Raw genomic sequence first — 27,882 nt, 5'->3', positions numbered from 1 at the left:
GGCGGGCGGCCTCTTTCTGTGCTTGTGCCGCGCGCCGCAGCTGCTTGGCTGGGTCTGCAGGGAGGAGTCGCGCGCCCGTCCGTTTCCCCCCCTCCTCCTTCGGCTCGGCCGGGTCGGGCCGGCCCGGGCCGGGCCCGCCAGCGAGGAAACATGTCTCACGGGGCAGCCCGCGGCAGGACGCGGCCCGAGAGCGAGCTGTGGGGAGTGCTGCTGCCGACGAAGGACGGGGAGGCGGAGGCGGAGGCAGAGGAGGAGCACTACGACCCGGACCCTGAGCCCGAGCCCCCCTTGGAGCTGGGTAGCAGCGGCGGGCTGGAGCTCCGGGCCTCTCCGCCCGCGCGCCGAGCCGGTGAGGCGCCACGGCAGGGAGACCGACCCGCCGTTTCCCCCTTGCGGGGCTCGGGCCCGCCCCGCCCCCCCGCTGCTATGGACTTGAGTGTCCGAGGCAGCGGCGTTGGGAGGGTTTTTGCTGTGCGTTTCGTTGAGCCACATTTTCCCTCCCGTTCGCAGGGTCCTTGGGGAAACTTCCCGCCGTTTATCAGTGCCCCGAGGAATCCAGCGCTGGGCCCCTTGACTAGAGCTTCCCTTTCCCTCAGCTTCCTCCCAAGGCTGCACTGGCGCCTCATGGCTCCTTTGCTGGGAGTCCAGGGACCTGCCCACCCTGCTGTGGCCTGTAAGGCTTTGCTTAGGTTACAGGGGAGAGATGTTTTTAAAACTTGCATTAGCCAACTGTTTTGAAACCCACTTAACACCCAGTGTAGACATTGTTTAACACCTTTACAATCATGTTAGCTGATCACCTTTTAAAACTGTCAGTGCTAAGAGGGCTTTCATGTCAATGAACTTGGTCTAAAAATTCTACTTTTTCCTTAGGCCACGGCTGTGCTACAGGCTGTATCACGGCATAGCTGCTGTGCCCTGACTGTAAGCATAACCTTGAGTGTAGACACAGCCTGTAGCAAAGGAAAGGGTTTTTTTCATCCCTGTAAGAACATGATCTCCAAGAATCATTCTTCTGTGGACCTGGTTGTGTCTACACTGATGTTTATGTTGACATAGCTATGGCACTTAAGGTGTAGTGATGTAGCTATGTTGATGTAAATTTAAGAATCAGGCTTGCTCTACTCTTAAAACTGATATTGACATAGGTATATCAGTTAGGAATGTGGGCTTTTTTTTCTTCTTTTTTTGACACCATAGCTGTTCTGGGGTAAACACTAGTATAGATACAGTTATACTATCATAAAACTGCTTTTGCTGCTATACTTTACATTGCTATACTAGCAAAAGACAGAATAATAGAAATGAAGAGTTGTAAGGGATCTTGAGAGATCATTAAGTCCAATCCTCTGCACTGAGGCAGGACCAAGTAAACCTAGACATCCCTGACAGTTGTTTTTCCACACTATTCTTAAAAACCTCCAAGACAAATACCACACCCTTTCTTGAACTTAGCTACCATTATTAGGAAAAACTTTCCAATTATATGTAACCTGAATTTCCCTTGCTGCCAATTACTACTTCACCTACTTTCAGTGGACATGGAGAACAAATGTCCTCTTTATAACAATCCTTAACATATTTGAAGACTTATCAGGTCACCCTCTCCTTTGTCTTCTTTTCTCAAGATTAAACATGCCCAGTTTTTTAACCTTTTCTCATAAGTCAGATTTTCTAAATCTTTTATCACTTTTGTTGCTGTCCTCTGGACTTTTTCCAGTTTATCCACATGCCTGAAGTGTAGTGTCTACAATTGGACTCACTATTCCAGCTGAGGCCTCACCAGTGGTGACTAGAGCAAGACAATTTACTCCTGTGTCTTACATAAACCACTCCTGTTAATACACCCCCAGAATATTAGCCTTTTTCACAACTGCATTACATTGTTGACTTACATTCAATATGTGATCCACTCTAACTTCAGGTCCTTTCCAGCAGTACTGCCACCTAGCCAGTTATTCTCCATTTTGTAGTTGTGCATTTGATTTTTTCCTTCCCAAGTGATGTATCTTGCACTTGTCTTTTATTGAATTACATCTTGTTGATTTTAGACCAATTCTCCAATTTGCAAGGTCATTTTGAATTCTAATCCTTTCCTCCAAAGTGCTTGCAGTTCCTCCCAGATTGGTGTCATCTGCAAACTTGATAAGCATGTTCTCCACTCCATTATCCAAATCATTAATGCAAATATAGAATAGTCCCTGACCCAGGACTGACCTTTATGGGACCTCACTAGATTGTCACCCTTCCCCTCAGTTTGAAAGTGAACCATTGATAACTATTCTTTAAGTATGGTCTTTCAACCAGTTGTGTATCCACCTTGTAGTAATTTAAACCACATTTTCCTAATTTGCTTATGAGAATGTCATGTGGAATTGGGTCAAAAACCTTACTAAAAATCAAAATATAGGGTGTCTAGTGCTTCCCCCCATCCACTGGGCCAGTAAGTAATCTTGTCAGAAAAGGAATTGAGACTGGTGTGGCATGATTTGTTCTTGCTTTATTTATGCTCGCTATTCCTTGTAACCCTATTCTCCGCTTTATGTGAGTGTCTATACTAGGAGGGTTTGCCAGCAAGCCTTGTCAAGTTTTGACAAGGCCCAAGTCAAGTTAGGAAAAAAGTGTTACCCTCTCTGGGGGTGGGGGGTGTGAAATAGATAAAAATTTGCCATGGCAATACCAAGTCATATTTGTTTATTGCCATTGGTTCATCCTGTGAGCTGTTGTTGCAGTATGTGAAAATCACAAATTTTCCCATATAATTTATAAATATTCATTTAAAACGAAACAAATCATTATGGGAAATGTTCCTTCCTTCACTCAGTTCATTATTTTATGAGCTATGTAATATTTATATCACCTTATGGCACCCTGACCTTTTCTGTTCCTTATTGGCTAAAGAGACACAGGTGACCAAATAGACATAGATGGCTACTCGACTGGTTCTTGCTTATTTTTAAATAAATATTTTAATTTTCTAGCTATTTAAATTATTTTAAGGAAGGGGACTGAATGTCTTCCTCTGAGTTCCTGGTAGAATCTATGTTTAAAACCATAGGCCCCAATTCTGTTACACCAGTCCAGCTGCATAGAAATTGGCTCACAATATGATAGGTCTTCAACTTTACTAGCAGCCAGGGACTTAAACCTTTTCCTGGCTCCTTATATTTTCCTACCACATATATAGTTTTCATTGTCTGAAACCTCAAATTTAGTGTATACCATTAGAAAATTTATTAAGCCATTAGACTGAAATTACTGTACCAAACTACTTCTGTAGTTGTACCCTGAAACACTGCTGAGCTGCCAGCTAGTTACTCTATTCTGGTGTGTGCTTAAAAGTTTGATCAATATAGCTGCATTGGTCAGTGGTGTAATAATCACATCCCTGACCAACAAAGCTATGCCGACTTACCCCCAGTGTGTGTCTTTCATTGACATAGCTGTGTCTAGGTATGTCAGCAAAAGAATGTTTCTGTCAACATAGCTACCATTGCATGGGGAGGTAGTATTCCTACACCAGTGGAGAAAAGTTTCAGTGTTAGTTACGTCTGCTCTGTGGGGTTATGCTGGCATAGCTATGGCAAAAAAGCTATGACCGTATAGTCTCTGTAAGGCAGCCATACTCTTTGTTTGGTGGGAATGTTTAATACCTGACCACCGTCCGAGACTGCCAAGTTTGCGTCTTGGTTTTTTCCAAACCAGATTATTCAAAGATTTTGGATTTTTCCTGAAATTTTGGATAATTTAGTTTGTTGTTCTTACTGTTTCAGTTGAAATAAAAATGTATGTAGTGTAGTGACTATATGGAGCCTGCCTGACTTGTATTGCAAATATAGTGTGTTCAAATCCAGTTACGATTGTATTTCTATCACATGCTTTGTTCTCACTTCATTAGTGAGATGATCAATTAATTCTTGTCACTTTTGTAAAAAATAAAATAAAATCTGAAAATAGTAGAGTTAAACTATATTCTCTTTCCCTGATCTCTTTCTACTTGTCTGTCTGTCCTTAGTTTGTGAACTTCTCAGAGCAGGGACTGTCTCTGTTTTGAATGCCTGTAAAGCCTTGAAGGTGCTACCATAAACTAATAACAAAGCTATCATTGTATACAGCTATAATATAGACAAGGGGTTGTGTCTCCTAAAGGTTGTGACCTTTAATGTAACCAAAATGTCCAAGAACTCAAATGTTCTGGGGACAAGATATTGGAATCTTTATAAATAATGAAGTTAAAACTAGTTTTAAGCATATCACTAATAATATAAAACTGCAATTGATTTAAATAGTGCAAAATCTGACTATGTCATCAGCTTTAACTGCTCATACAAATATTCATACCACAAAATTTTTAGATGTATTGGTGATTTGAGCCACCTACAGGAACATAATCAATTTAAAAATCATGCTTATGCCTTAGTTTTTTCTTTTTTTTTACTTAACTACTGTTAAAAGCAATACCTAAGATTATAGCTAAATTACATCAGAAAAAATTCAAAAATTTGCTTTGTTTTTACTTAAATTTGTTATGCAAAATGCAATAAAGTTTTAAACAAAATTATACTAATGATTTTTTTTTAATGTTTCAGTTATAATACAGGATGAAAGATCCCAAAAGATGTATGAAGTGGTTGGATGTTTTCCATTGGTTGGCCCTTGGTGGAGAGTTAATGTTAAAGGTAAATGGGTGAAATCAAAGTACTTTGTGCAAGGATATCCGTCCTACTTCCTACGAACTGATATAAAGGAAAACCAAAAAGCAGTTTTTTCACTCTTCTTTAAAGAATGTAATGTTCCTGATTGTTTCATAGAAGAGTTTTTTAACTGTTTTCCGGAGACATCTGCCCTGAACTTTAGAAACCTTGAAGAAAAACTAAATCAGTTTCAAGAGTCAAAATTAAAACTTCAGAAAGGGGAAAAAACTACTCAGACCAAAGACTTTGATATTTTGTATTATATTATGAAGTCATGTAAGTATAATTTATGTATTACTGGATTATAAAAATAACAGAGTTATGGTTTTAAGATGTTTTATCTGAGCTAATGTACCAGCAAAAGAAGCATGTTTATAGATGAGCATTGATCCGGCAAAGATTTTTCCTGAGCATAAATGGGATTACTCACATGCTTGAAGTTAAGCATGTATGTAAGTCTTTGCATGACCTGGGCCTTACACCATATAGACAGAACAGGAAGCAGTTGGAGAAAAAAAGTAGTAATGGAACCCAATTAAATGGAGATCTGTCAAGAATTAACTTCCATTTCACTCAAAAGTGCTAGCAGTTCTGCTTAATTTGACATTTGATTGAACTGAGGGATGGGTGGTGATTCAGGTTATCACCTGTATACTGTGAAAGTTGCATAAACTTCAAGGGAGGTAGATGACTACTTATCTGAAACTGACTATATACAAAATGCTGTCAAATGCACAATTTAAGCAAAGTGGAAAAAAAAATTTTCTAATCTATTTTAGTAATCTTACTCATATCCATAGTATATAAAAGGTTTTCAGACAGAAAACCTAAAGAATATTTAGACTTAAGGTTCTTGGAATAAAGCCTGCTAATCTAAGTAATCAAACTGCCTTCTACAAACACTGTTTGTATTTTAATAAATACTTTCTTAATTTGTGATGCATAGATACAGGCAAGACTGTTTTGGTAGCTTTGAATTTCCCAGTGATAATGGAATTCCTTCCAAGACTTCTACCACGTCGTTTTTGGAATATCATAGAGTTGGCGAGCTGGCAGAGAGTGACAAACCAGAAAGCTTCTTCTGAAAATGAGATACTAACACAATTGGATGAGATCTTAAAAGAGGAGCCATGGAAACTTGGATTCAGCAGAGTAAGTAACATGAATGGATTACATTTGATCATTATAGAATTCAGTACTATTTGTTCAAACTATGGCCCATGGAAGGTGGTTAGCCTCTGAATGCTTCTCTTCGAAGAGTTACAAGTTTTATCTTTTCAGCACCATCATGGGCAGCTGCACTAAACAGTAGCCTTCTGGCTATTTCTGCGCTGCATGTGGGAGTGGGGTCCACAGATTGGTTGCAGTGTGGCTCACGCTAATGCACTAAAAATATCTGTAGATGTTGCGGCTTAGGCTCTGAAGTGGTGTGGGCTTCAGAGCCTCAGCTCCAGCCTGAGCTGCAATATTTAAGTACTGTCCACACAGCTATTTTTAGTGTATTAGTGCCAGCATGAATCTGTGGACCCCCAGGCAGTGATGCTCACTCCCAAATGCTCTGTAGACGTATCTACTGGTCCAGAAATACTTTATCCTTGTTAGTATTCTTCTTAATCATTGTGCAACTGTTTCTAATATAATTTAAATATAAAGGAATTACCCAGTTTCTTGGTATGCTGCATGGAGGAAATGGAAATTGCTTTCCAGTTGGGTGAACATAGGGAGTTTCATATAAAAGATATGAGCTCCTAGAAGTAATCTTGGTTTGCCACTTCAGTAAGGCACATTGAGGTTGGGTAAAGGTGCAGTGACAACCATAGATAAGAGGCTAATGTTTAGTGTCAATGTAGATTTCTATATATGTATCTATATAATAAGATTCCAGAAACGTCATTGTGTGTCACTCTGAAGCCTGACATGTCTGTTGAGTCAATGTGAAACGATGGAAACAGCTACAAGCATGGGAGAGAGCTCTTTTAGTTTAGAAGAGTGGTTTTCAATCTGTCTTCATTTGCGGACCCCTAACAAATTTCAAAAGGAAGTGCGGACCCCTTTGGAAATCTTAGACATAGTCTGTAAATCCTCAGGGGTCCGTGGACCAAAGGTTGAAAACCACTGGTTTAGAATATCACCAGATTCAATCATCACTGGAATTTGTAGTCTGTTAACTTAAAACTGCACTGGGGGCAGAACCTGACAAAGGCCTTGAGATGCTTCTTCTCTTAAAGGCACCAGTTAACTGTTAGTACAGTCAGGCAGATTATGGAAAAAACTGTGGTTGGGCAGGTTGAAGAAGGGCAAACAGATCAGCAAAATAGAAAAAGTTGATTAGGACTTTAGAAGAGAGGGAAAAGGGGTGCATGTGGGGTAAGCAGTGGAGAATGATTTCCAGGGCCTGAGGATTGTTTTTTGTTTGTTTGGTTTTTGTTTGTTTTTTTTTGGGGGGGGGGCTTTAGTTTTCTTTTTTAAAGATAACTGTGAATATAGCCATGCAAAATGTTAGAGGTAGTCTTGTCTTTTTGGATTGTAAACTCTTTGAGTTAGGGACTAAGTTAACCTATGTATTTGCAGTTTTAGCACAGTGGGACCTGCATCCTGATTTGGGCCCTACCATGTTATAAATAGTTAAATATATCAACATAGTATTTATTATTTTATGTAGTCCATTACATATGGTTCCACTGTGAATAATTATAGCTTTTATTCCGCCCCACCCTTTAAAATCTATCCATTTCAGAAATTTTTTTTAAATACCAGGGTGTGTATATATTTATATATTAGGTGATTTAAAGAGACAAAATGTAATACTGAATGACCAGTGCAAAGACTGGTCTACATGAGAAAGATTCACCTGTTTTAATTAAAAGTGTGATTTTAAATTGATTTAGCTAAGCCTGTGCAAATAGATATAAGGACACTTCATTTTAAGGCATGTTTATTTTGGTTCACTTTAAATTGATTAGGAATTGATTTAAGTTTAAATTGAAGCAAGCTCCTCTTAAACCAAAATGAAAGTGTCCTCACAGAGGTTTTCAGTAGCTGAGGGTATGTCTGCACTAAAAATGCTGCAGCTGCACCACTGTAGTGTAGACACTACAGCTAAAGAAAGAGTTCTTCTGTTTTTGTAGTAAATCTGCCTCTCTAAGAGGTAGTAGCTTCTGTTGATCTAGCAGTCTCTACACTGGGGCTTAGTTTGGATTAACCACATTGCATAGGGTATGAAAATTTTTAGAGCCCTGAGTGATGTAGTTGAACTGATCTATCTTTGTAATGTAGACCAGCCCTTAGTTAGTTAAGTTTAAAAATGTATTTAAATTAAATTGCAACTATTTTGTCTACACAAAACCTAAGAAAGTTAATTTGATAATGATGAATGACTTACACATGAGCATTTCTAGACTTCTTGAGGGCTTAGATTGCTTTAAAGATGTAGACTTTTTGTTAGATGAATTCTAGTGAAACACAATTTCAACCTTTAATACTTATTTACTGTTTTTTATGTGGATTTGGTATTGAGGTAACAGTGCAGTATTGGCTTGCAACAGTAAGATGGTATTCAGTTTACATAACATTGTGGTGTTGTACAGTAGAATCTCAGAGTTACGAACAGCTCGTGAACGGAGGTTTTTCGTAATTCTGAACAAAATATTACGGTGGTTCTTTCAAAAGTTTATATTGAGAACATTGTGAACATGTGAACCTAATACAGCTTTGAAACAATACTAAGAAGAAAAATGCTGCTTTCCCTTTATTTTTTTAGTAGTTTGTTTACATTTATCATGTTACTATACTGTATTTGCTTCTGTGTCCCTGTGTGTCTGCTCCTCTCTGATTTTGTACTTCCGTTTACAAATGAAGTGTGAGATTGACTGGTCAGCTAGTAACTCTGGTGTTTGTAATTGAGGTTTTACTGTATATTTACTTTTTTAATAGCAATAGGCCAGCACTAAATTACAAGAAATAAAATCTTTCTGCTTGGGGCTATGGTAATGAGAAACAAGTTTTTTTAATTGTTTTTTATACTTTTTTTCTCTGCTAGTAGCTTTTTCTCAGGGTCCTCTTTTGAATGCAGCGCCACTACATCTGTTCAGTTGCATGTAATTTAACAGACTCCGCAGAACTGGTGTGTACATGTCAGGAATAGTGGAACAGTTACCTTAAGATTTTACAATGGCGATATTTGATGATTATTTTCTTTTCAAATTTAATTTAACTACTGCTCTCTTTTAAAATTTGTTTCTAGGTAACTTTATAATCTGCTTTTAGAACACTTATTTATAAAATGTATGGAGAGGTCAGTTTTTTTTTTTATTATGGGGCAATGTTTACAAATGAATATCTCAAAACAGAAGCAGTTTGATTCTTGATCACTGTTTTACCTTTGTCTAGTCTGTAATTTCAAAATGGCTCTTTTATGAACTCTTACAAGTTATTGGTCCTTAAATTGAAGTAAGCTTTTGCCATGTGGAAATGGACTGTTAGGGCGTCCAGTCCCCGTTTGTGTACAAATGAAATATTCCCAAAGTTTATAAGTATTCCAGTTTTCCTAAATCTTTGTTTGCTGCTTCGTCTATAAGAAAGGGGAAAATATTAAAGCAATAGCTGTAAGCCCACCAAAAGGAAGGAAAACATGAACTAAAACCATGTCATCCTGCTTTGCAACTATATTGCAGCGAATGAGATCTTGTAAGAATTGTAGTCTTGTGTATAATGTGTACACAGGCACTCAAATATTACTACATGTATTGCATTATTATTGTGTAGCAGTTTGCCCTTTTATTTTGCTTGGTGATATTTGGGGTAGAATACAGATTTGACACAAAACTCTTTCCTAGTACCCACTTTCTGTTAGGTTTTTTTTTTTTTTTGTATGAGTTCAGTTTTATTTGATCAAGCCCTCTCTTGCTTTGAAATGCCTTGCTTTGTTTGGTTTGAGAAGGTAGTACAGCTAGAACTTGTTAAGAATATACATATTGTCTATACTTCTTCATAGGTTCTGAATTATAATTTGTATTTAATGGCAAAAGAATTAGTTCTGCAGTAACACACCAATGTCTTGTAAAATAATTTAAACTTGTTTTTCCCCTTTTGGTGGGAAGATAACCTACAGAGAACTGAACCTTTCCAATTGTGAGGCAACTTGGGCAGCCTTCTGTCAGTGTGAGCATCTCCTCTGGAAGATTCCTGAATTGCAGAAGAATGCGTTAATAATGTACAATAAAATCAAGCAAAGATGTAGAGAAATGGGGCACACCTATGAAGATCAAGATACATTGACCTCTTTGGTTTCTAAGGATATGTCCATTGAACATGCCTGGCAATCCCTGAAATTTATGAAAGATGAGAAGATAGTGATTGGAGAGAAGAAAATGGTGTCTCTTTCTCATCTTTACAAATCTGAAAAAGACATTGCACTTTCTGTAAATCATCTAATGACAAAAGCCTCATGGCAGTTACAAGTTGATGTGAGAGAAGTATTTAAGGTTAGACATACTAACAAATCAAAAACAAATGGAGATCTTAAAATAAACAATAGCCAGCCTCATGAAACAGAGCAAGTGGCCAGTAATGCCCCAAATACACAAAACAACTGTGACAGTGATTTTCATTATAATGAACGGGCACCAGATACAGAAACTACAGGTGAAGCAGAAGTGGACCCAGATCAAGTGAAAGCTGTGGAAATGATTTGTTCTAATCCAGTGACAATCATAAGTGGAAAAGGGGGTTGTGGGAAGACTACTGTGGTTAGCTACCTTTTTCAGTATTTAAAGCAGGTGGAAAGAGAAGTGGAAAGAGAAGTGGCAAATGCTTGTAATGATTTTGAAAAGGACCTGGATGCATCTGCTGAATGGAATACCTCTAACCATTTTTGCCAGGAGAACATTTGCACAAAAAACGTTTTAAATGTTTTACTTACTGCACCTACAGGGAGGGCAGCTTGCCTGCTGAATGAGAAAACTGATCTTCCTGCTTACACTCTCCATCAGGTATAGAATATTTGTTTGCATTCTTCAAAGATCTTTCAGTATAGTCCTTCTTACTTTATACTGTGTAATAACCAGATTGCTAACTAAACCTCTCTTATAAATCTTTTAACTATTCATAATGGCATTTAATAAGCACAGCTTGTCCACATTTAAAAGTCAACCTTGTTTTTCAGAAGTTTACAAATCAGTCTTTTTACATCACATCAACTGCAATTTTTGATCTGCTTTATGTTACAGTACTTATTTAGCGGTATAAAATGATGAGGGGCTTTTAAAATACTTTTCTCACCAATTTCACACATCCTGAAAAATCCATAGTATTTAAAATGAAGGGCAAAATTCTCTCTTCACATTTGTGCAACAGATCTCTCTCCAGTGCCATAAATACACCAAAATCCCATGGATATCTGTGCATGTGTGGAGAGAGCAAAATGTTGGAGTTAAGAAAGATGGATTCTCCAAGTGTAAGATTTTCCTATTGTAGGTTTTTAAATTTAAAAAAATAGGCTTGACAGAGATCAGGCACATTTATTATTTTTTTTAGAAAACATACATAAACTATATCAATACAAACGTTGCCTCTAGCAAATAGACGATCTACCATTCACCCCTTTTACTAAGAAAATAGATGCTCCTTGTCCCAAACGCAACAGACTCTGCTATATCAGACCAGTGCAAGAAGTGAATTACACAGTTGAGGGTCTTCCACTTCTATGCCCTTCCACTAGTCTCAAACTTTCAAATTTAGAAATTATCAGGAGAAACTCAGCTGGCCTCCTTTGTTTTAGGGCTCTGTATTTTAGGATGTTGTATATGCCTGTGTATAAACAGTCTTAGTTGATTCTGCTCATTGCTAAAAATGTGTTCATGGAGGTATGTACCTGGTTACTGGAGAGTAGGATTGAACCATGTGAGCCTGTAATGATTCAGTTTCATCATGTAAACTGAGATGATGGCTCTGGTAAATACAGCATGGAAGATCCCACATTCTACTTATTATAAGTAAGTTATTTAAATTTGATAACTTCAGTTGTTTCTTGAACAGAAGTTAAACTATTTATTTTGATTGGTTTCTAGGTCATTTATAGTTTTTATTCATGGAGCTCAGAATGGAGAAAAATGCCATGGAAGTTTTCTACTGTGACCGTTCTGGTTGTGGATGAAGGGAGCTTGGTATCTGTACAAGTGCTTAGTTCAGTTTTAAAGTTGCTGTGTGATCATGCTCAACTTGCTAAGCTTATTATTCTTGGTAAGTGAAAACCAATGGTGTAGATTTAGTTAATTTCAAAATAATATTTCCTGAGTTATGCAATATGAGAGAGAACTTGCTGTGTGTTAATGTGTTCAATAATTAGTTGAAAGAAATCCAGTAGAGATATTATGGCTTACCTGTGTTCATGATGAGGCTGTAATCTCTAGAGCCACCGGAAAGACATATTCTGTTCCTTTGATTTTGCTATCCATGCCACAAAATCATAGACAAGATGGAAAATAATTATATCAACCGAGCCAGTACACGGTTATTCTCTATTGTATATCTTCTAGTGTTTTGACTTGTTCTAAAAATATTAAATAATGATGCTTCCACCACTTCCCTTTAGTTTTTCAGCAACCTAATAATACAGCTCGCTATTAGGAAGTTTTCCCTCAGTTCTTTAACACAGCTTCAAAGAAAATGTTGATAGCATATGAATTGGATGGAAGAAAAGTAAAATATTGGATTTTTAAGGTTGGTGAGCCAGTCAGATCCCGAACTAACTTCTTAATCTAGCAAATAGAACAAAGTAGCATGAAAAGAAAAACGAGGTTACTTACCAGTAACTGATGTTCTTAGAGATGTGTTGCTCATGTCCATTCCACTATAGGTGAGTGCACACCTCTGTGCATGGTTCCTGGAACTTTTTTCCCCTTAGCAGATCCCATAGGGCCAGAACCGGCGCCCCCTGGAGCCCCACACACATGCTGCAGTATATGAGGCACTGCTGGCCCTACATCCCTTCTTTCTGCCAACTCCGGCAGTGGGGACAGGGGGTGGGTTGTGGAATGGACATGAGCTCTGGTTGAGTGCACTGTGATGGTTCCCAGAAGCAGCACCCTCGCCTGCTTGTAGCAGAACTTGATGTATGATGTAATCCACGAGGAGATGTGCTGGGTGGAGACAGGTGAGCCTTTCATCCGGTCAGCTACTGCGACAAAGAGCTGCGTCGATTTCCGGAACGGCTTTGTACGCTCAGTGTAGAAGGCCAGGGCTTGTCTCACATCCAGCAAATGCCATCTCCTCTCCTCCTCTGAACCGTGCAGTTTGGGGAAAAAACACGTGGAGAAAAATATCTTGATTACAATGAAATTGGGCAACCACTTTGGGCAGGAAGGCTGGATCTGGCCTCAACCATACCTTATCCTTATAGAATACTGTATAAGGTGGCTCCGAGGTCAAGGCCCTAATCATGGAGACCCTCCTAGCTGAGGTAATGGCTACCAGGAAGGCTACCTTCCATGAAAGCATGAGCAGAGGGCATGAAGCCATGGGTTCAAAGGGGAGCCCCGTGAGTCTTGAGAGGACCAGATTGAAATCCCAGGGAGGCACCGGGTCACAGACCTGCGGATAAAGCCTCTCCACCCCCTTGAGGAACCTGACCAACGTGGGATGGGAGAACAGGGATCTCCCCTCTAGCGGTTGATGGAAGGCCGAAATGGCCGCCAGGTGAACCTTCAGTGAGGCCAGCACCAGACCCTGGAGCTTTAGCGGGAGTAGGTACTCCAGGATCGCCTGTACATGTGAGAGGCTGGGCGGAATGCCCCAGGACTCTGCCCAAGAAGTAAACTGTTTCTGCTTAGCCCAATACACAACCTGTATAGAAGGTTTCCTCCTGCCAAGCAGGACTTGTTGGACTACACTGAGCAGGCTTTCTTGCCCTCCATCAGCCACAGAGCCTCCAGGCTCTGAGGTGCAGGGAGTCCAGGTCTGAGTGCAACAGGCGACCATGGTCCTGGGATAGAAGGTCATGCCCGGGTCCTCCGACAGTGACTAGGTTCTGCGCCATCTGGGTACGGGCAAACTCCTCAGTGCCGGGGATTTGGAACGGGAGCTGTCCGAGTGCTGCCTGGCAAACCTCGACTGGTGCCACCTCCTGTGCTGCCTCCGGTGCCTGGGATCAATGTTGGCACCGAGAGGGAGACTCCACGTCCTGTGTCCGAGCAGGTCGGTTTGACAACGCCGACCTGAAGCGACTGCTGGGGGAGCGACTCTGCTCTACCCTCGTAGGCCATCTGGCGGGAGATCTTCCTCCCTGTACTGGGGACCTCCACCGCCATTCAGGGGGACCCAATGCGGGTTTCCTCCGTAACACTGGCCCCTTCTCCCTCAGCGGAGGGGGGGGGGGCGGAGGCAAGACCAACAAGGCTCTTGCCGCTCAAAAAGCCTCTGGTGTTGACGGTGTCAGCAGGGACACTCTCCCATTCCCAAGAATCGGGGAGGCTCCCTGACCGGAGATGCAGGCACCGGAGAAGACTCCGACTAGCCGGGTCCGGTGCATCTCCGTGCTCGACCCTGCCTGTACCAATGGTGCAGGGGAGTGTCCACGCTCCGCGCGCTGCTTCCTCCTCTTTGGTGCCGGTGATGTTGCACGGTGCTGAGTGCCGGCGGTGCACTCTGTACCGAGGTCACGCTCGGTGCCAAGGTGGAGCGGGCTGGCTTGGATGCCGGGCAGAGTGCTGCCTCCATTAACAGGGCTTTCAATCAGATCTCTGGGTCCTTCTGAGCCCTCGGTTTAAAAGCCCTGCAGATCTTGCGCACAGAAAGGACACATGTTTCCCCCAAGCACTTAAGACAGCGGTTGTGGGGGTCGCTAAGCAGAAAGGCCTTCATGCAGGAGGCACATGGCTTGAATCCCGGCGACCAGGGCATAGCCCAGCCGCTCTAAGTGCCCGCAGGGACTTGCCTTATCTCTAATTACTCTTAACAACACTTAACAACTACTTAACTAACTAAAACTAACTTAGAATAACAAACAAGTTCAAATAAGGGGAATAGTACTTGCCGAGAGCAAGGCTAGTTCCAGCAACCGTCACGGGCGGAAAGAAGGAACGCCTCATATACTGCAGCATGTGTGTGGGATTCCAGGGGGTGCCGGAGCTGGCCCTACGGGATCTGCTAAGGGGAAAAAAGTTCCAGGAGCTATGCACGGAGGCATGCACACACCTATAGGGGAATGGACATGAGCAAGCACTCGAAGAATATGGTTTTTTTCGTACTCCTTTTGCACATTTCTGGAGATCACATTTTTTCCCTACCAATCATGGCATTTGTTTTTAAATGTATACATTTCCATAGTCAAGTCTGATTAATGTTGACATTCACCATACGGAAAAGACTTAACAGTATGGCATGACATCGAGTACTAATGACTTTTGAATTGGGAATATAGAACATGCTCCAAACAATAATTTAATGTATTATGCTGAAGGGAAAACAATTAGAACTATGCAATAACCTGATTCAAAGAAATTCTATTTGAGATTCTTGGAGAGAAGCATAATTTCACAGAATTTGTATTGAGCATGCATGTGATAACTCCTGTCTTGTACTGTAATGGAGGTAAAGTGCATATTTCTTTTCACTGCTGTGTTTTAGGAATATTTTCCTCAGATATTCTGTTAATTATTTACCACTGATCACAAATGCTATTAATATCTCTTATTTTTAGGTGATATTAGACAGTTACCCAGCATTGACCCTGGCAACATGCTGGCTGATATTTTTGAGTGTCTAAAATCTAGAGGCTGGTCTGTGGAACTGAGAACTAATCACAGAGCTGAGTCTCAGCTCATTGTAGACAATGCCACAAGGTAGGAATTTTTGTATATACTGGAGGAATTTTTATATCAGTCTTGGTCTTTTTATTTAGTTTGCAAAATGATAGTAGCACTGAGATGTAAGAATAGAGTTATGGGACTCAGTGTTTCTGTTACAGATGCTCTCATAGTCACAAACTCTTAAAAAAAAAAAATATTCTAGCTGCAACGTGCGCACCGAGAAGCAAATTAAACAAAAACATTGAGAAAAGTGTGCAATGTTTTTGAATGATCCATGGTGTATATTAAATAAAAAGAAAAACCCACCAAAATGGGAGACTTTTTTTCTTGTTCACTCCCTTTCAATATAAGAGTTGGTCCCACTGATGTCAATGGGATTATTCATGGGAGTGAGGGTTTGAAGGCCCTGATCCTGTGAACACTTACGCACATAAGTCGTTAGTGTCATAGGCCTTGATTCTGCAAACTTCTGTGCAGGGGGGACCCCTCTATCTTCTGAAGCAGCTTGCAGAATGAAGATTTTGTTTGTAATCAGTTTTGATTTTTTTCAAAACTGTACAAAATTTGATAAACACATGCTTAGCATGCTTTTCTTTATTCTGACCTTCCATTTACAATTACACCTTATAAATGGTACCTTACCACAAATCAGAGATCAACAGGTGGATAAAATCTATGACTTAAAAAAAACCCCAGACTTAAAAATGTAATTGAAGTACAGTTGTCGTCTTAAAATAAACCTGTTTACAAATGAAATTTGCAGTGATGACAACCTACCTTCAGGCCTAAATTTATTATAATCTTATTAAAACAATTAAAAACAGTATGCTGAGGCACTCAACCCTCCTCAAATGTTAATGATTAAAGGTGGTCTGCTTTTTAACTCTACACAGAATTGGGGAAAACATCTTTAACTTTCAGTTCATGCTTTATTAATATGCCACAGAGTCATGTATTTCATTAAGTATCTACATTATTTTCAGTCTTTATAAATGGAGTGAATACTGATATTTACATGTTTCCAAACACTGTATCAGTACTTTCAGTTTCTATTGTGAAGAAAAGCTTGCCTTAACTATTTTTGGTTTCTGTTAGCTAGCAAGTATAGAGACAATATTTTCTTCATTTGGACTAGCTAATTCAGAGTTGAGAACTGACTGGGAGTAGAAAACCAACAGAAAAGAAAAGCTTGTTTTCCTCTTCCAGTCTGTGAATAAAAATAAATGTGAGAATAAGATCTATTAATTCTAAAAATGTGACGTTGATGGGGCCAGATTTTCTAAGGTATTTGGGAACCTTTACCTAGGGGTCACATGTCTCATATCTCTTGTAGGCCAAGCTTATTGGACTCAGCAGGCATTGCAGTCCACAAGCTGTCTCTGTGCCACTTTCAGATCCCCCTGTTTCAGGGAATCTTTGCAATTTATCTCTTATGTCTGGGGCTTTATTCCCCCCCTCCACCCACCCATTTGCTGTCTTCCCCCATGTCTGGGGCTCTTCAGTCCATTTTTCCTCTGTCACATTACCAGGATCCCTCAGTCTCCTCCTCTCATTACCAGGGTATTTTTGCCCCATTCCCTCCTACCCTGCATACCAAGTTCTTCCATTCTTCCCCCATGCTAGGGGCTGTATGCATGCCTCCATCCATTCCCCTCCCTCTGCCCCCCCAATAATTTAGGTGTCAACATGTTAAACTTTGTAGGGATAATATGCAGAGACAAAACTGAGTATTGTTATGATGGAAAGCCTAAAGGGGTGCCATCAACCACTTTGATCTATAGACAATTGCAGAGGTGCTTGAAGCAGGGGCTGTGCTAACCAGATGGCAAAGACTTCATGTGTCCTCTATTTTTCCCCTTTCAGTTTTCCAAAAATCAATAGGATTCTGGCCTTTCATGCCTAGAACATTCCCTGAAATTTTGGAATTGATCAGATGTGGCATTCAAAGCTACCACATTACAGACAAACAGCGAGAAATGCTGTTGAAATGAGTATAAGGTCTAGACAGGTTTTTGGCCAAGAAAATGGCTCCTGGTGATCAGAAATAATCAATTAAATTAGCTAATTACAGTTAATTTTTCCTTTGTATAATAAATCAGTTAATTTTAAATTCAAAATGTGTTTTGGTAAACCTTTTTTCTGGTGTATCCAGTACCTCTAAGATAGATAGATTTCTTTAATTAATAACCATTTTAAATGCCTTTTTGTGCATTTTTAATTGAATTCTAATTTCCATACAAATGCAGATTGACACAAATCTAGGGTTGCCCACTTTCTAATTGCTGAAAACTGAACACCATGTCATTTTCTCGAGGCTCCACCTCTCCCCCCACGGCTCCAACCCCGCACATTACTTCCCCTTCCCCCCCCCCCCCCCGACTCACCTGCCGAGCTGGGCTGAAGGGAGCCTGATATGGAGCCTGATATGGAGGAGGGCCAGTTCCCAGAGCGAGGGGCCAGGATGAGGAGAGTGTTGGTCCCCAAAGTGAGGGGCCGGGGCGGGGGCAATTGGGGCATTGCGGCGTTTGGTCCCTGGAGCAAGGGGCTGGGGAGGGGGCAATCAGGGGGCAGAGGGGAGGGGCTGGTCCCTGAGCGAGGGGTAACGGTGGGAAAATTGAGGGCATAGTAGGATAAAGGGGGGGAGGGTCAGAAAAGACACCCCTCACTTCCTCCCTGGGTGCTTACCTCTGTGCTGGAGAGGCTGGAGCAGGGTCCGGGAGCCAGCCAGCCACTTCACTTCGTGACCCATCAGGCATCAGAGCTCTGCTGAGCAGAGAGCAGCTCCTTCAGCAGCAGCTGACCGGACACTGCCAGGTTCCCTTTTTGACTGGACTTTCTAATGGAAAACGGGACCTACACGCACACATCCCACATAAAAATTATCCTGTAGCAAATAAGAAATTTGTTGTTCACCATTTTCTAACATAAATTTAAAAATTCAGAATCTGAATAAATGTACATTGAGCTACATATAATTGCTTAAATAAATGCAAATGGATATAGTGTATCCTCCTGATAAAAATAAGTGCCAAATGTAGTGTAAAATGGGTAAATATATATATTTAATTGCAAATCAGAGTTTTATTTTTATTCCAAACAATGAGAATGAACTTTTCTTTAGGAAAACTACTAAAAAGTACAAATGCAAAACAAGATTAAAACTGATCATTTAAATCCAGGTATCCTGCTTGTTGATTTTAAAACATTTCTTTTTGATATAAAATCAATCCATCCTAATGATAAATGCAACAAATGGCAGCTTCTAAAAATGACTAAAATACAACCAATGTTTAGGCGATGAGGCCTATTTAACTATATGTTTCTGCTTAAGTGTAAGTTTTCTTAAGACTCTTAACTTTTAATGTTGTCTTTCATTTTTTTGACATAGGCCCTGAATATGTGAATACTTAAGCATGTGCATAACTTTCAAACAACAAGTGATCCTATTGATTTCAGTGTGACTACTCATGTTCTTTAAGAGTGTGCCTAAGTGTTTGAAAAATTGCGGTCTTAGGGCTCAGTCATGCCAGATGTTGTGTCTTCATCACCCTTTAACTTCAGCAGTTCAGGGCACTCTGCAACTTTTAGGACTGGGCCCTTGTAGAGCATCAAGCACTATAGGCAGTTAATTATGAAATTTACCACTACCAGTGATTTTCTTCTATTGTATTCTGAATTCCCTCCACAGGAAATCATATGATGGTTACTGAATATCAATTGCAACATTGCAGGATTTAGAAATTTAAAAAAAACTACTGCTTTTCTGTATTACTTAGTTATGGTCAAAAAAGCGTTTTAATTGTCTATATTGGGATAGTCAATAGGCAGACTGTGGGCAAAATCTGGACCACCGGATGCTTTTGAATGGACCATGAAATCTTGTTGTTTCCTTATTATTATCATGGTTGTTATTATTTTCTCTGGAGTCTGGAATTTGACTATATCTTGACCTTGAAGAAATTTGGACCTTGACAAAAAAATAATTGATTACCCTTTGTCTATATTTTATAGAAGTTAAAGGAGATATCCATAAAATTGTGTAAGTAAACTTAACTATGATGCAAAAGGTTGAGATGCACAGCTGGAATGCTTTAGTATTAAACTAATTTTTTGTCTTTTTCTTTTGTGGTTAAGAATCTCTCAGCGAAAATTCCCAGCATTTGACTCAGTGCTCACAGTCAGTGATTGGAGTGAAAAGTTGACAATGCCAAGCCCCGAGAAGAAGTTTATTTTTGTTGTTTTGCCTTCTGGAGGCGGTGCTCACTGTATGTTTGTATTTGTCTGTTAATACTGTGAAAATTCACCTTTCCCTTCTGCAAAATGTAACACATTTAACTGAGATAAAATCAGTTTTACGTATTATATTACAGGAATGAACCATTTAAGTAAATTTGAATTAATCAGTTAAAAATTATAAAAAACTAAAAATCTAATTTAATAATCTTTTGACTTATAAAAGGAGCTTACCTATCAAGAATTAAATGCATGCAGAGTAGTTTAAAGAAAACCAATAATGTATAAAAGGGATAAATCATTAATTATGTCAAACTACTGAAAGGGATACCCGGGCACCAGGTTCAGTTGTGATGAGAATGATGCAGAAGGATCTATGGCTTTGGACCACGGTTTTCAAAAGTTATAACTATTTTCAAGTACCAACTTGAGAGAACTTTAAAAGAGGCTTGATTTCCAGAGGATAGGTGGTTGAGCTAACAGCACCATGATTTTGCTTTTTTGGGGAATTGGTGGCAGGACTTTCAAGTCTAGATTTTGCTTCCAGCCTTTGTTCAACAGAATTGGGTCAGGGGACGTTGTTAGTTTTTTTTTTTTTTTTTTTTTTATTTTTAGAGTCTCTTGTTTGTTAACCTTTACAATATTTCACATATAGTCAAATACAACTTAATGGTCACACTTTTTTTTAGACATTAAAACGCCATAAATATAAGCTGGAGAAAGGAAAGTAATTGTAATAGTATTGTGTGTTCTCGTGTCTTTAAGTTTAAATAACTTATTCAGTGGGCAAAACACTTAAATTTATTTCCATATGGGCTGTGATGCAAAGTTTTTTAAACTTCTAGTTTTAGGGTTGTTTTGAAAATTTAATAGTTACATTCCCTAGAAGTTGTCAAATAAAAAAATACCTCTGGAGTTATCTTTTGAAGTGGGTGGAATATATTGTAGAAAGTTGTGTAGCCTAGGGGAGCAAGAGGTGTTTTCCCCTTCCCTCCCTCTTTTCCAGCACTCCAGTTCTCCAGATTTGAGATATGGGACAACTTCATTGCTTGTCACTTTTCATTAAAAAAAAAAAAGCTTCCTTTTTCAGTTAACCAAAATTCAGCACACTGGGGCATAGCAGCAAGTAAATAAACAAATTCTATTTTCCTACTTGAATTGTATTTTTTTTTCTCTTAAATTATATATTGTTCTGCACACTTAATTTTCTTTGTTCTCTTATCAGATTTGCAATCTGCCATAAAAACTTTACTTGAAAAAGGACCAGGACTACAAGATGCCAAACAATCACAGTTCATCGCTTTCAGAAGGTAGCAGAGCATATATGCAGACTTTGAAAGAACTCTTGATAGCATCTTTGTACTAAAAAAGTATAAAAATTGTGTAAGACAGACTGGTGGTATTGGCAAAAATAGAGAAAAATAGGCCAGTTATCTTCTCCCTCTCTCTCTCTGATCTAGATTTATTTTTTCAACGTGGAATGTTGATAGCTTAGGTTTCTGTATGTGGCTCCTTTTGCACTATCTACATGGGTGTTGGATTTACTGCTCATGTTCATCCTGGGTCTCTGTTCAAGGTGCGTCAAGGAAATCAAAATTTCAAGTGCCAGTGATAGCAATCGAGTGTGAATGAGCTGTCTTTAAACTTGAAGTGGAATAATGTTCCTCATTCAGTTTGTCTACCATCTTGTACCCTTGATCAGCTTTATAAGATGATTCTAGGACCTTTTAATTCCTTATGATCTATTTTTCTTTCTTCACAATCTAGTCTCATGTTAATCTTGTTAAACCAGGGCTTGACAAACCCCGTGCGTCAGGTCGCCATGGCACCTAGAAATTTAAGCTTGGCGTCTAGCACAAACTTTTTTTTTTTTTTTTGGTCCCACGATCTGTTTTGGGAGTCCCCTGATGGGTGCATACGTACCACATACCTCTTAGTTTTGGTGCGCGCTGCCACTGAAAAGGAAGGACTCCGCTAGTTCTCTCGGCGGCGGGTAAGATGCCGCGTCCTGCTGCCGAAGGGGAAAATCCAGGGAGATTTCTTGGCGGACGGGCTGGGGGGGAAAGGGGCTGGTGCCAGGAGGGGGGAGCCATCATCTGGCTCCTTAATTTTTGGGCTGGCTCCTAGGCTCTAAAAACATTTGTCGAGTTCTGTGTTAAGCTATTCTAGTGCTATGCAAATAATCATTCTTTACAAGCTTAATTGTCTCTTACCCACTGTATCTCAGCTTTCAATTTTCCAAAACATTTGTCTTTTTGTAATTTTAATTTTCCAGATAATTACTGGAGTATTCATTGTACTGCACAAGGTAATCTACACTAGAAATGCTGTTGCAAGGGGTTATGGCCTTATTTGCCTTTTAAGCCAGGTCTGTTGCTCCTAAGACTGGTTCATTGCTTGTCCACATTTCTTCAGATTGCAATTGCAGTTTTACTTAAATCTTGACTGCATTAGTATCTATGTGGCTGGTAACTTAAAAACCCCCTCCAAATGCCAAAACTTTTTTTGCCTAGTGCAACTGAGACATCAAGTCAGAAGTGGGGTTCTATTTCTGGCTTTACCTCAAATTTCTTGTATGATCTTGTGCTGGTCATTTAACCTCCCAAAGTGGGATAACATCTGCTTCACAGGAGTGCTGTCAAGCTAAATTAATTATTTGTAAAAAGCTTTGAGATCCTCTAATGTAAACCATATAATGTAAACTCAGATAATATTAGGAGAAATCGTTGATTTAACATCCAATAAAAACCATACCTGCAGCATTAAATTGTAAAGAAAATAGATAATCTTCTGGTGCTTTTCTTGGGAGGAAAAAGTTTGGAGTTGTAAAACCCCCAAATTCTAAAACATTACTAGTGCGTGATTACAGTGATTTCTAACAGCTGGTATTTCACCTATGTTTTATTTTGTTGTGAACACGAAGTGGCTCTGAAGTCAGTGTTTTCATTTCTCTGATCTGCTTTGAAGTAGATCTTGCAGAATAGTTAACATCTGATCTAAGTCCTCTAAATTCTACAACACTGTTACTGATTGAGTTCAATTTAAACGTACTATTTAGCAAATCTTGTGGGAACATAATTTGCAATGGCAAGTTTTAAAGAGTTCTTAAGACCTCCAAGTGTCCAGAAAAGAAACATTTAAAATGCTTGACTCCTTTTAGTTCCAAAGAGTCTGTGGATAGACAAGCACTACTACCTAAATATATTAATTCTTGTTTTACCTGTTCTATCTTGCAAGCCAACCCAATTTATGTAGGTATACTTTGCAAGCTGTTTGCATTACTCCTTCTGGAATTAAAATAAAACAAAACTCTTCCTTTGCAGCAGCATTTTCTGAACTACCTCTGAATTCAAACACTTTTTTTTTTTTAAATGGTCAGAAGATTGTCATTGCTAAAAATGTGTCTTTCAGTTGGAACACACTTGTTTATAGATAAATGCCCATTATTCTTTGTACTTTTTGCCTTATGTATTGCTAAGGTTGTGCCTCTTGTTGTTTCATGATTGCAGGCAAGATTGTGATCTAATAAATGAACTCTGTTGTCAGCACTATTCAAAACATTTAACCAGGTAAGACAATTTTTGAGAATAAAGGTGTAGAGCGTGCATATATTGCCTTTCCTCCCTTTATCAATTTCATTTTATGTTTTAAAATTGTCACACAAAGGGCCAAAATTTTAAATTTTAAAATTGGTTTTAGAAATATTTCTATTTGGTGGTGGTTTGTACAGTGGAGAGATGTCTTGTTTGGCATGTTCTCTAATTGCCACCTGAAGAGCCAGCAGAAATGAGCATGAAGATTCCATGACTTTTCTGGAAGTTTGATAACCCCTGGGTCGTGGCTGATGATCCTGTCTCATTAAAAGAGGTGTTCAGGTCCAAAATCCAAGATTTTGTCTGCTGTTGCTGAGCATTAAAGTTGACCTGCAGTTATTTAAAAAAAAAAGTTAATGCTATTTTTTGTTGCTGTGACAGGGCACGTCTATCATATCCCTGCCTCTTTCAAAATGCGCACTGTTCTAAGACCTTACTTGACAAGACTGGCATATGCCTTATTTACACTGTCTCAGTCCCTCCACCAATATACATCTCAGTGCATCAGCACCTTTGCACTGTTTCCCAGCTTTCTGGCCCCTTTCCCAGCAAGGGTGGGATTCAAGCGTCTCTATTCAGAGAACTCCCCTTGCCAGGCTCTCTTAGCCTTCTGTGTGTCTCTCTCCCTTTCTTCTCCAGGACCTCCTTCCTGTGCTGTTTTTAAACCACTTGCCCATTAGTGGGCTAATTCATTTATTAATTTCCTAACCCCAGTCTGCCTTAGTTGTTAGGCACACCTGTGAGAAATTAGGCCCTCCCCAAGGAAACCTAATTGGTGCCACTAGTGATCAGTGTGCTGAGGCAAGGTCCATCTCTCAGTAATTCGTCACAGCTGCTTTGTTTTTAAAGAGGTTCTGAAATGTGTTTATACTTTTTTACCTTAGAAATATGAGCAATGTCCAGTGTGATCTTCCTTGTTTTTTCTGTAGGCTTTTTGGGGAGTCTTAGAGATTCAGCACCTTAACTGAGGTCTTTAACATTTCTTCCAAATTTTCACCAGGAACTGAAGTTATAAATAGGTTAAAAAAAAAAAAAGAGGCATAAAGGTAACAGGCAAATGTTTGGATTTTTTCAAACTGGGCTTGTGCCTTTTTTTTCTTGGCTTTATGGTGTAGAAAGAAGGCATAAAAGTCTTTTTTCATGATTTTTCCTGGCCCCCCTGCTTTTCTTTTTCTTTCTTTTAAATTTTACCTCAGACATATCAGGAATGTCTAGTTTTTCCTCCTTTGGTTTTCCTGGAGGACATTTGGGACATCTAAGTGCTGTTTTCAACAACAAAAGTTAAAATATCTGACTTAAAATCCTTTTCTCTTTCAAGAGCTTAACTTTCATTCTCCACTCTTACGGTGTCAACCATTGCTAAGGTTAAGATTTGGTCATGGTTATTTTTAGCACAAGTCACAGACAGATTGCAGGCAATAAACCACAATTCATGGAAGCTCATTACCTGTCTGTGACTTATACTAAAAATAATGGTGGGGGTGCAGGCGGAAGTGGGCTGAAACCTAAGAAGTCACAGGTTCATTAGAGTCACGGAATCTGTGACATTTGTGACTAAATCATATCCTTAACCATTGCACTTATTCTTTCAAGAAATGTGGTACCTAAATTTTTAATGTCAAAGACTGGGGAGTGGGGTGGGGGAGTCAAAATGCTTTGACTTTCTTTACACACTCAAAAACAAAATAGGGTACAAACTATTTTTTTTCTTTGCAATTTACTTTTACTTTGGCTCCCATACTTACTTAGTCATGATACTGCTTTGCAAAACTCCTGGGGTATCTAGATATGAAAGGTGTTTCTTTAATAAATAAATAAATAAATAAAGACCCATTCTTACTATCTTTTGATTTTAAATGTGTAGACGACTTCAGCTCTTATGAAACATTTTCTTTTGGCACAGGGGTGCCAGACTCATTCTATGCAGTGGACTGAACTCCGTTTTTAATTGAGTGGGGGCATAAATTTTTAAAACTATATACTACCCTTAATCTGTAGTCTATTTCCTGTTAGTATAAATGAGAGGACTGCATAAAGTGCTTGGGTAGATTATGATCTCTGTGTAGTAACCAAACTTCTAATTATGGTTCTTCCAGTATCTTATTGTCCCGCTTATCAGCTAATGGGAAAATATGCTCACTTTTAGGATGATTCCTGTTTCTGCTTGTTGCCGTCTTCCATCCCAAACCACCTGTCTATCTTCTCCCATTACTTCTTTCCTTTCTGTGCATTTCTTTCCTGGAAGCAAATCCTTTCCACTCCCTTTCTCTGTGCTATAATGATCAGTTACATAAATGTCATGACTAGTATTGCCATTGACCATTAATCTTTCAGTGAGATAGTAGGAAGCAGGAGAGTTCTTACCGCTTGGAGCCATCACTTCAGACTGTCCTTTCACAGAGTCAGGAAGACAACACTGGATCTGTTTATATTTGGAAGGTTATCACAATCACGAAGGCTAGAAATTTTATATTTAAATGCAAGCTTAGAGTATGCATATCTGAATTGGTCATATGAACCACATAAATATGTTGAGTGAGTTTGAAATAAAACAAATATTTATTTATATGTCTTTTTTCCCCCCTCTCCGGACTCAGAAACCATAAAAATCGACTGGTGTTCCAATGTGATGACAAAATTTGTTCCACAAGGAATACCTATCTCAAAAACCTTCTTCCAAAAGATAACACAGCTTGCACGAGGAATAGTGACGGTGAGAATCCTAGTCAGTGTGAATGCAGAGAGTGTCGGAGAAGAAAAACCTTCCTCAGTGGCCAAAAGCTACCTGATGACTTTGAGCGCAGCACTGAGGATGACAGACGACTGTGCAACGGAGAAATATTTTTTATAACAGATGTATGTATTCTTTGGAAAGATTAGTAATTGATTGTTCAGATTTACCACAAAAAAATTAGTAATTGATTGTTCCGATATAGTCCTCATTGAGGCACAACTCCTTCTAGCTCATAGTAGACATTTGACATCACAAAATTCTCATGTGATCAGCATTCTTGTCACATGAGAGTTACAATAACCGAGATTTCGGCAAAATGTTGTGAGGAATTTTTTCAGCATGTGCCTTTACTGTCCTGAATTGTCCAGTACTATGAGCTCTTTGTTGTTATGAGTATCAGACATTTGCTTTTGTAAGAAATATTAATTGCAATAAACATGGTATTATCTTTAGGACAAAAACACTTGAGGATTAAAAACCTGAAAACTGGCTTGTCCTTTTAAGGTTTGGGGGAGATGCTGAGGAAGGAGGTTTATGGCTATGGGGTAGTAGGACCAAGTAGGTGGGGGCATCATTTCACAAAAATTCCGTGGCGGGGAGAGGTAAAGTTGCATCAACATCCCTGTTTCCGCTTTCCTGCTGAGGCCACTGTTGCTTTGGCTGTCCCATCCCAGAGGGGGATGAGTCCTCCCCATCATCAGATATGCTTTCTTTGGATAAGCCTATTGTGCAGTTATTTTATTGTTGAAAGAACTGGATCAATTAGTCTGATTCCTCTGATTCCACAGCTGTAGCCCCTAAACTGTGTATATGTTGATCAGATTTCTAATATAACCTGGTCAATAAGTCTTCTTACATGTTTTTTCTATAGGATGTGGAAGTCAATAAATGTCGTTTATTGACTATCAGCAGCACGTACGGCTCTCAGTTCACTGTGATGTATGAGGCACTGAGGAGGGAGTGTCAAATAAAGCATGCGTGGGCCAGAACTATTCACACATTTCAAGTAAGAATTGTAATTACATCAGTACAGTTGTCAGCTAGCGAAAAGACTGACTGCAGCGTTGCTCTGTAGTTTCATGTGAAAGACTTGGTTTCAGGAGCACCCTTAAGACACAACATACTTGAAGATGAATTTAGGAACAACTTTGGGGTGTGAGGGAAGGAAGTGGTGTGGACTGGCTTTTGGTTTATCCCCTCCCTGGGATTAGTTGAGTAGCTTTGCAGTAAATCTGGAGGGAAGGGGCACCGATTGATATAATGAAAATAATCCTGCTGTCTAGTCTAACTTTGTCTACATACCAGTATGCACCTGTGCAAGTAACTTATAAAAAAAATGTAAAATTTATACACTTCTGCTGTTAACTGATGGTACTTCTCTAGTAAACCCTTGTTTCTTGTTTAAAATAATTAACACCTATATTAAAAATCTGTGTTTCAGGGTTCAGAGGAAAAAACAATTGTCTATGTAGTTGGGAATGCAGGCCGACAGCACTGGCAGCACGTATATACAGCTGTGACTCGAGGACGCTGCCGGGTCTATGTTGTGGCTGAACAGACTCAACTCAAAAAAGCAGTTACTACGAAGAGCTTTCCCAGAAAAACTCGCTTACAACAACGTTTAAAAGAGACCTTTGCATAAATAAGCGACTCTCCAGAACAAATGTCCTTTCACCTAACGCGTAGTTGGCAAAGTCAAGGGCACGATACTCAACCTGGCCCTATTTCAGTCACTGAGGATATTTCCCTCTCTTCTGTATCTGTTGAAGATGACTTTATTAAAGCAGAAGAGTCTGCAGTTCTTGATAAAATGCAAACTAATA

The 27,882-nt window shown here is 39.5% G+C and overlaps 1 protein-coding gene across 2 annotated transcripts; it reads left to right on the top strand.

Annotated features, from left to right (window-relative positions):
- HELB (DNA helicase B) lies at positions 1 to 27,845 on the top strand. 2 transcript variants are annotated; one of them, XM_067564081.1, is made up of 12 exons: positions 1 to 349; positions 4,590 to 4,679; positions 5,641 to 5,846; positions 9,794 to 10,684; positions 11,762 to 11,933; positions 15,391 to 15,532; positions 19,634 to 19,764; positions 20,958 to 21,042; positions 23,242 to 23,301; positions 25,923 to 26,181; positions 26,931 to 27,065; positions 27,501 to 27,845. In XM_067564081.1, the coding sequence occupies exons 1-12, from the start codon at positions 151 to 153 to the stop codon at positions 27,699 to 27,701; spliced, it is 2,571 nt and encodes an 856-aa protein (XP_067420182.1). In that variant the 5' UTR covers positions 1 to 150; the 3' UTR covers positions 27,702 to 27,845. The 2 variants fall into 2 exon arrangements, with proteins under 2 accessions (XP_067420182.1, XP_067420181.1); XM_067564080.1 differs by having other exon boundaries at positions 4,590 to 4,970.
- Positions 27,846 to 27,882: the final 37 nt, after the last annotated feature.

The sequence above is a fragment of the Emydura macquarii genome, unplaced genomic scaffold (assembly GCF_026122565.2).
Source record: "Emydura macquarii macquarii isolate MOO-44397 ecotype Brisbane River unplaced genomic scaffold, CSIRO-AGI_Emac_v2 contig_2636, whole genome shotgun sequence".
NCBI lineage: Eukaryota > Metazoa > Chordata > Testudines > Chelidae > Emydura > Emydura macquarii.
Note: the sequence above shows the minus strand (reverse complement) of the source record. Positions and strands in the feature narration are given on the sequence as shown.

Excerpts from the sequence above, each read along its gene's own strand:
- HELB (XM_067564080.1), top strand. The coding sequence starts at position 151 with ATGTCTCACGGGGCAGCCCGCGGCAGGACGCGGCCCGAGAGCGAGCTG. Across the intron at positions 23,302-25,922 it reads TATTCAAAACATTTAACCAG|AAACCATAAAAATCGACTGG; the intron begins GTAAGACAATTT and ends CTCCGGACTCAG. Across the intron at positions 26,182-26,930 it reads AAATATTTTTTATAACAGAT|GATGTGGAAGTCAATAAATG; the intron begins GTATGTATTCTT and ends TTTTTTCTATAG.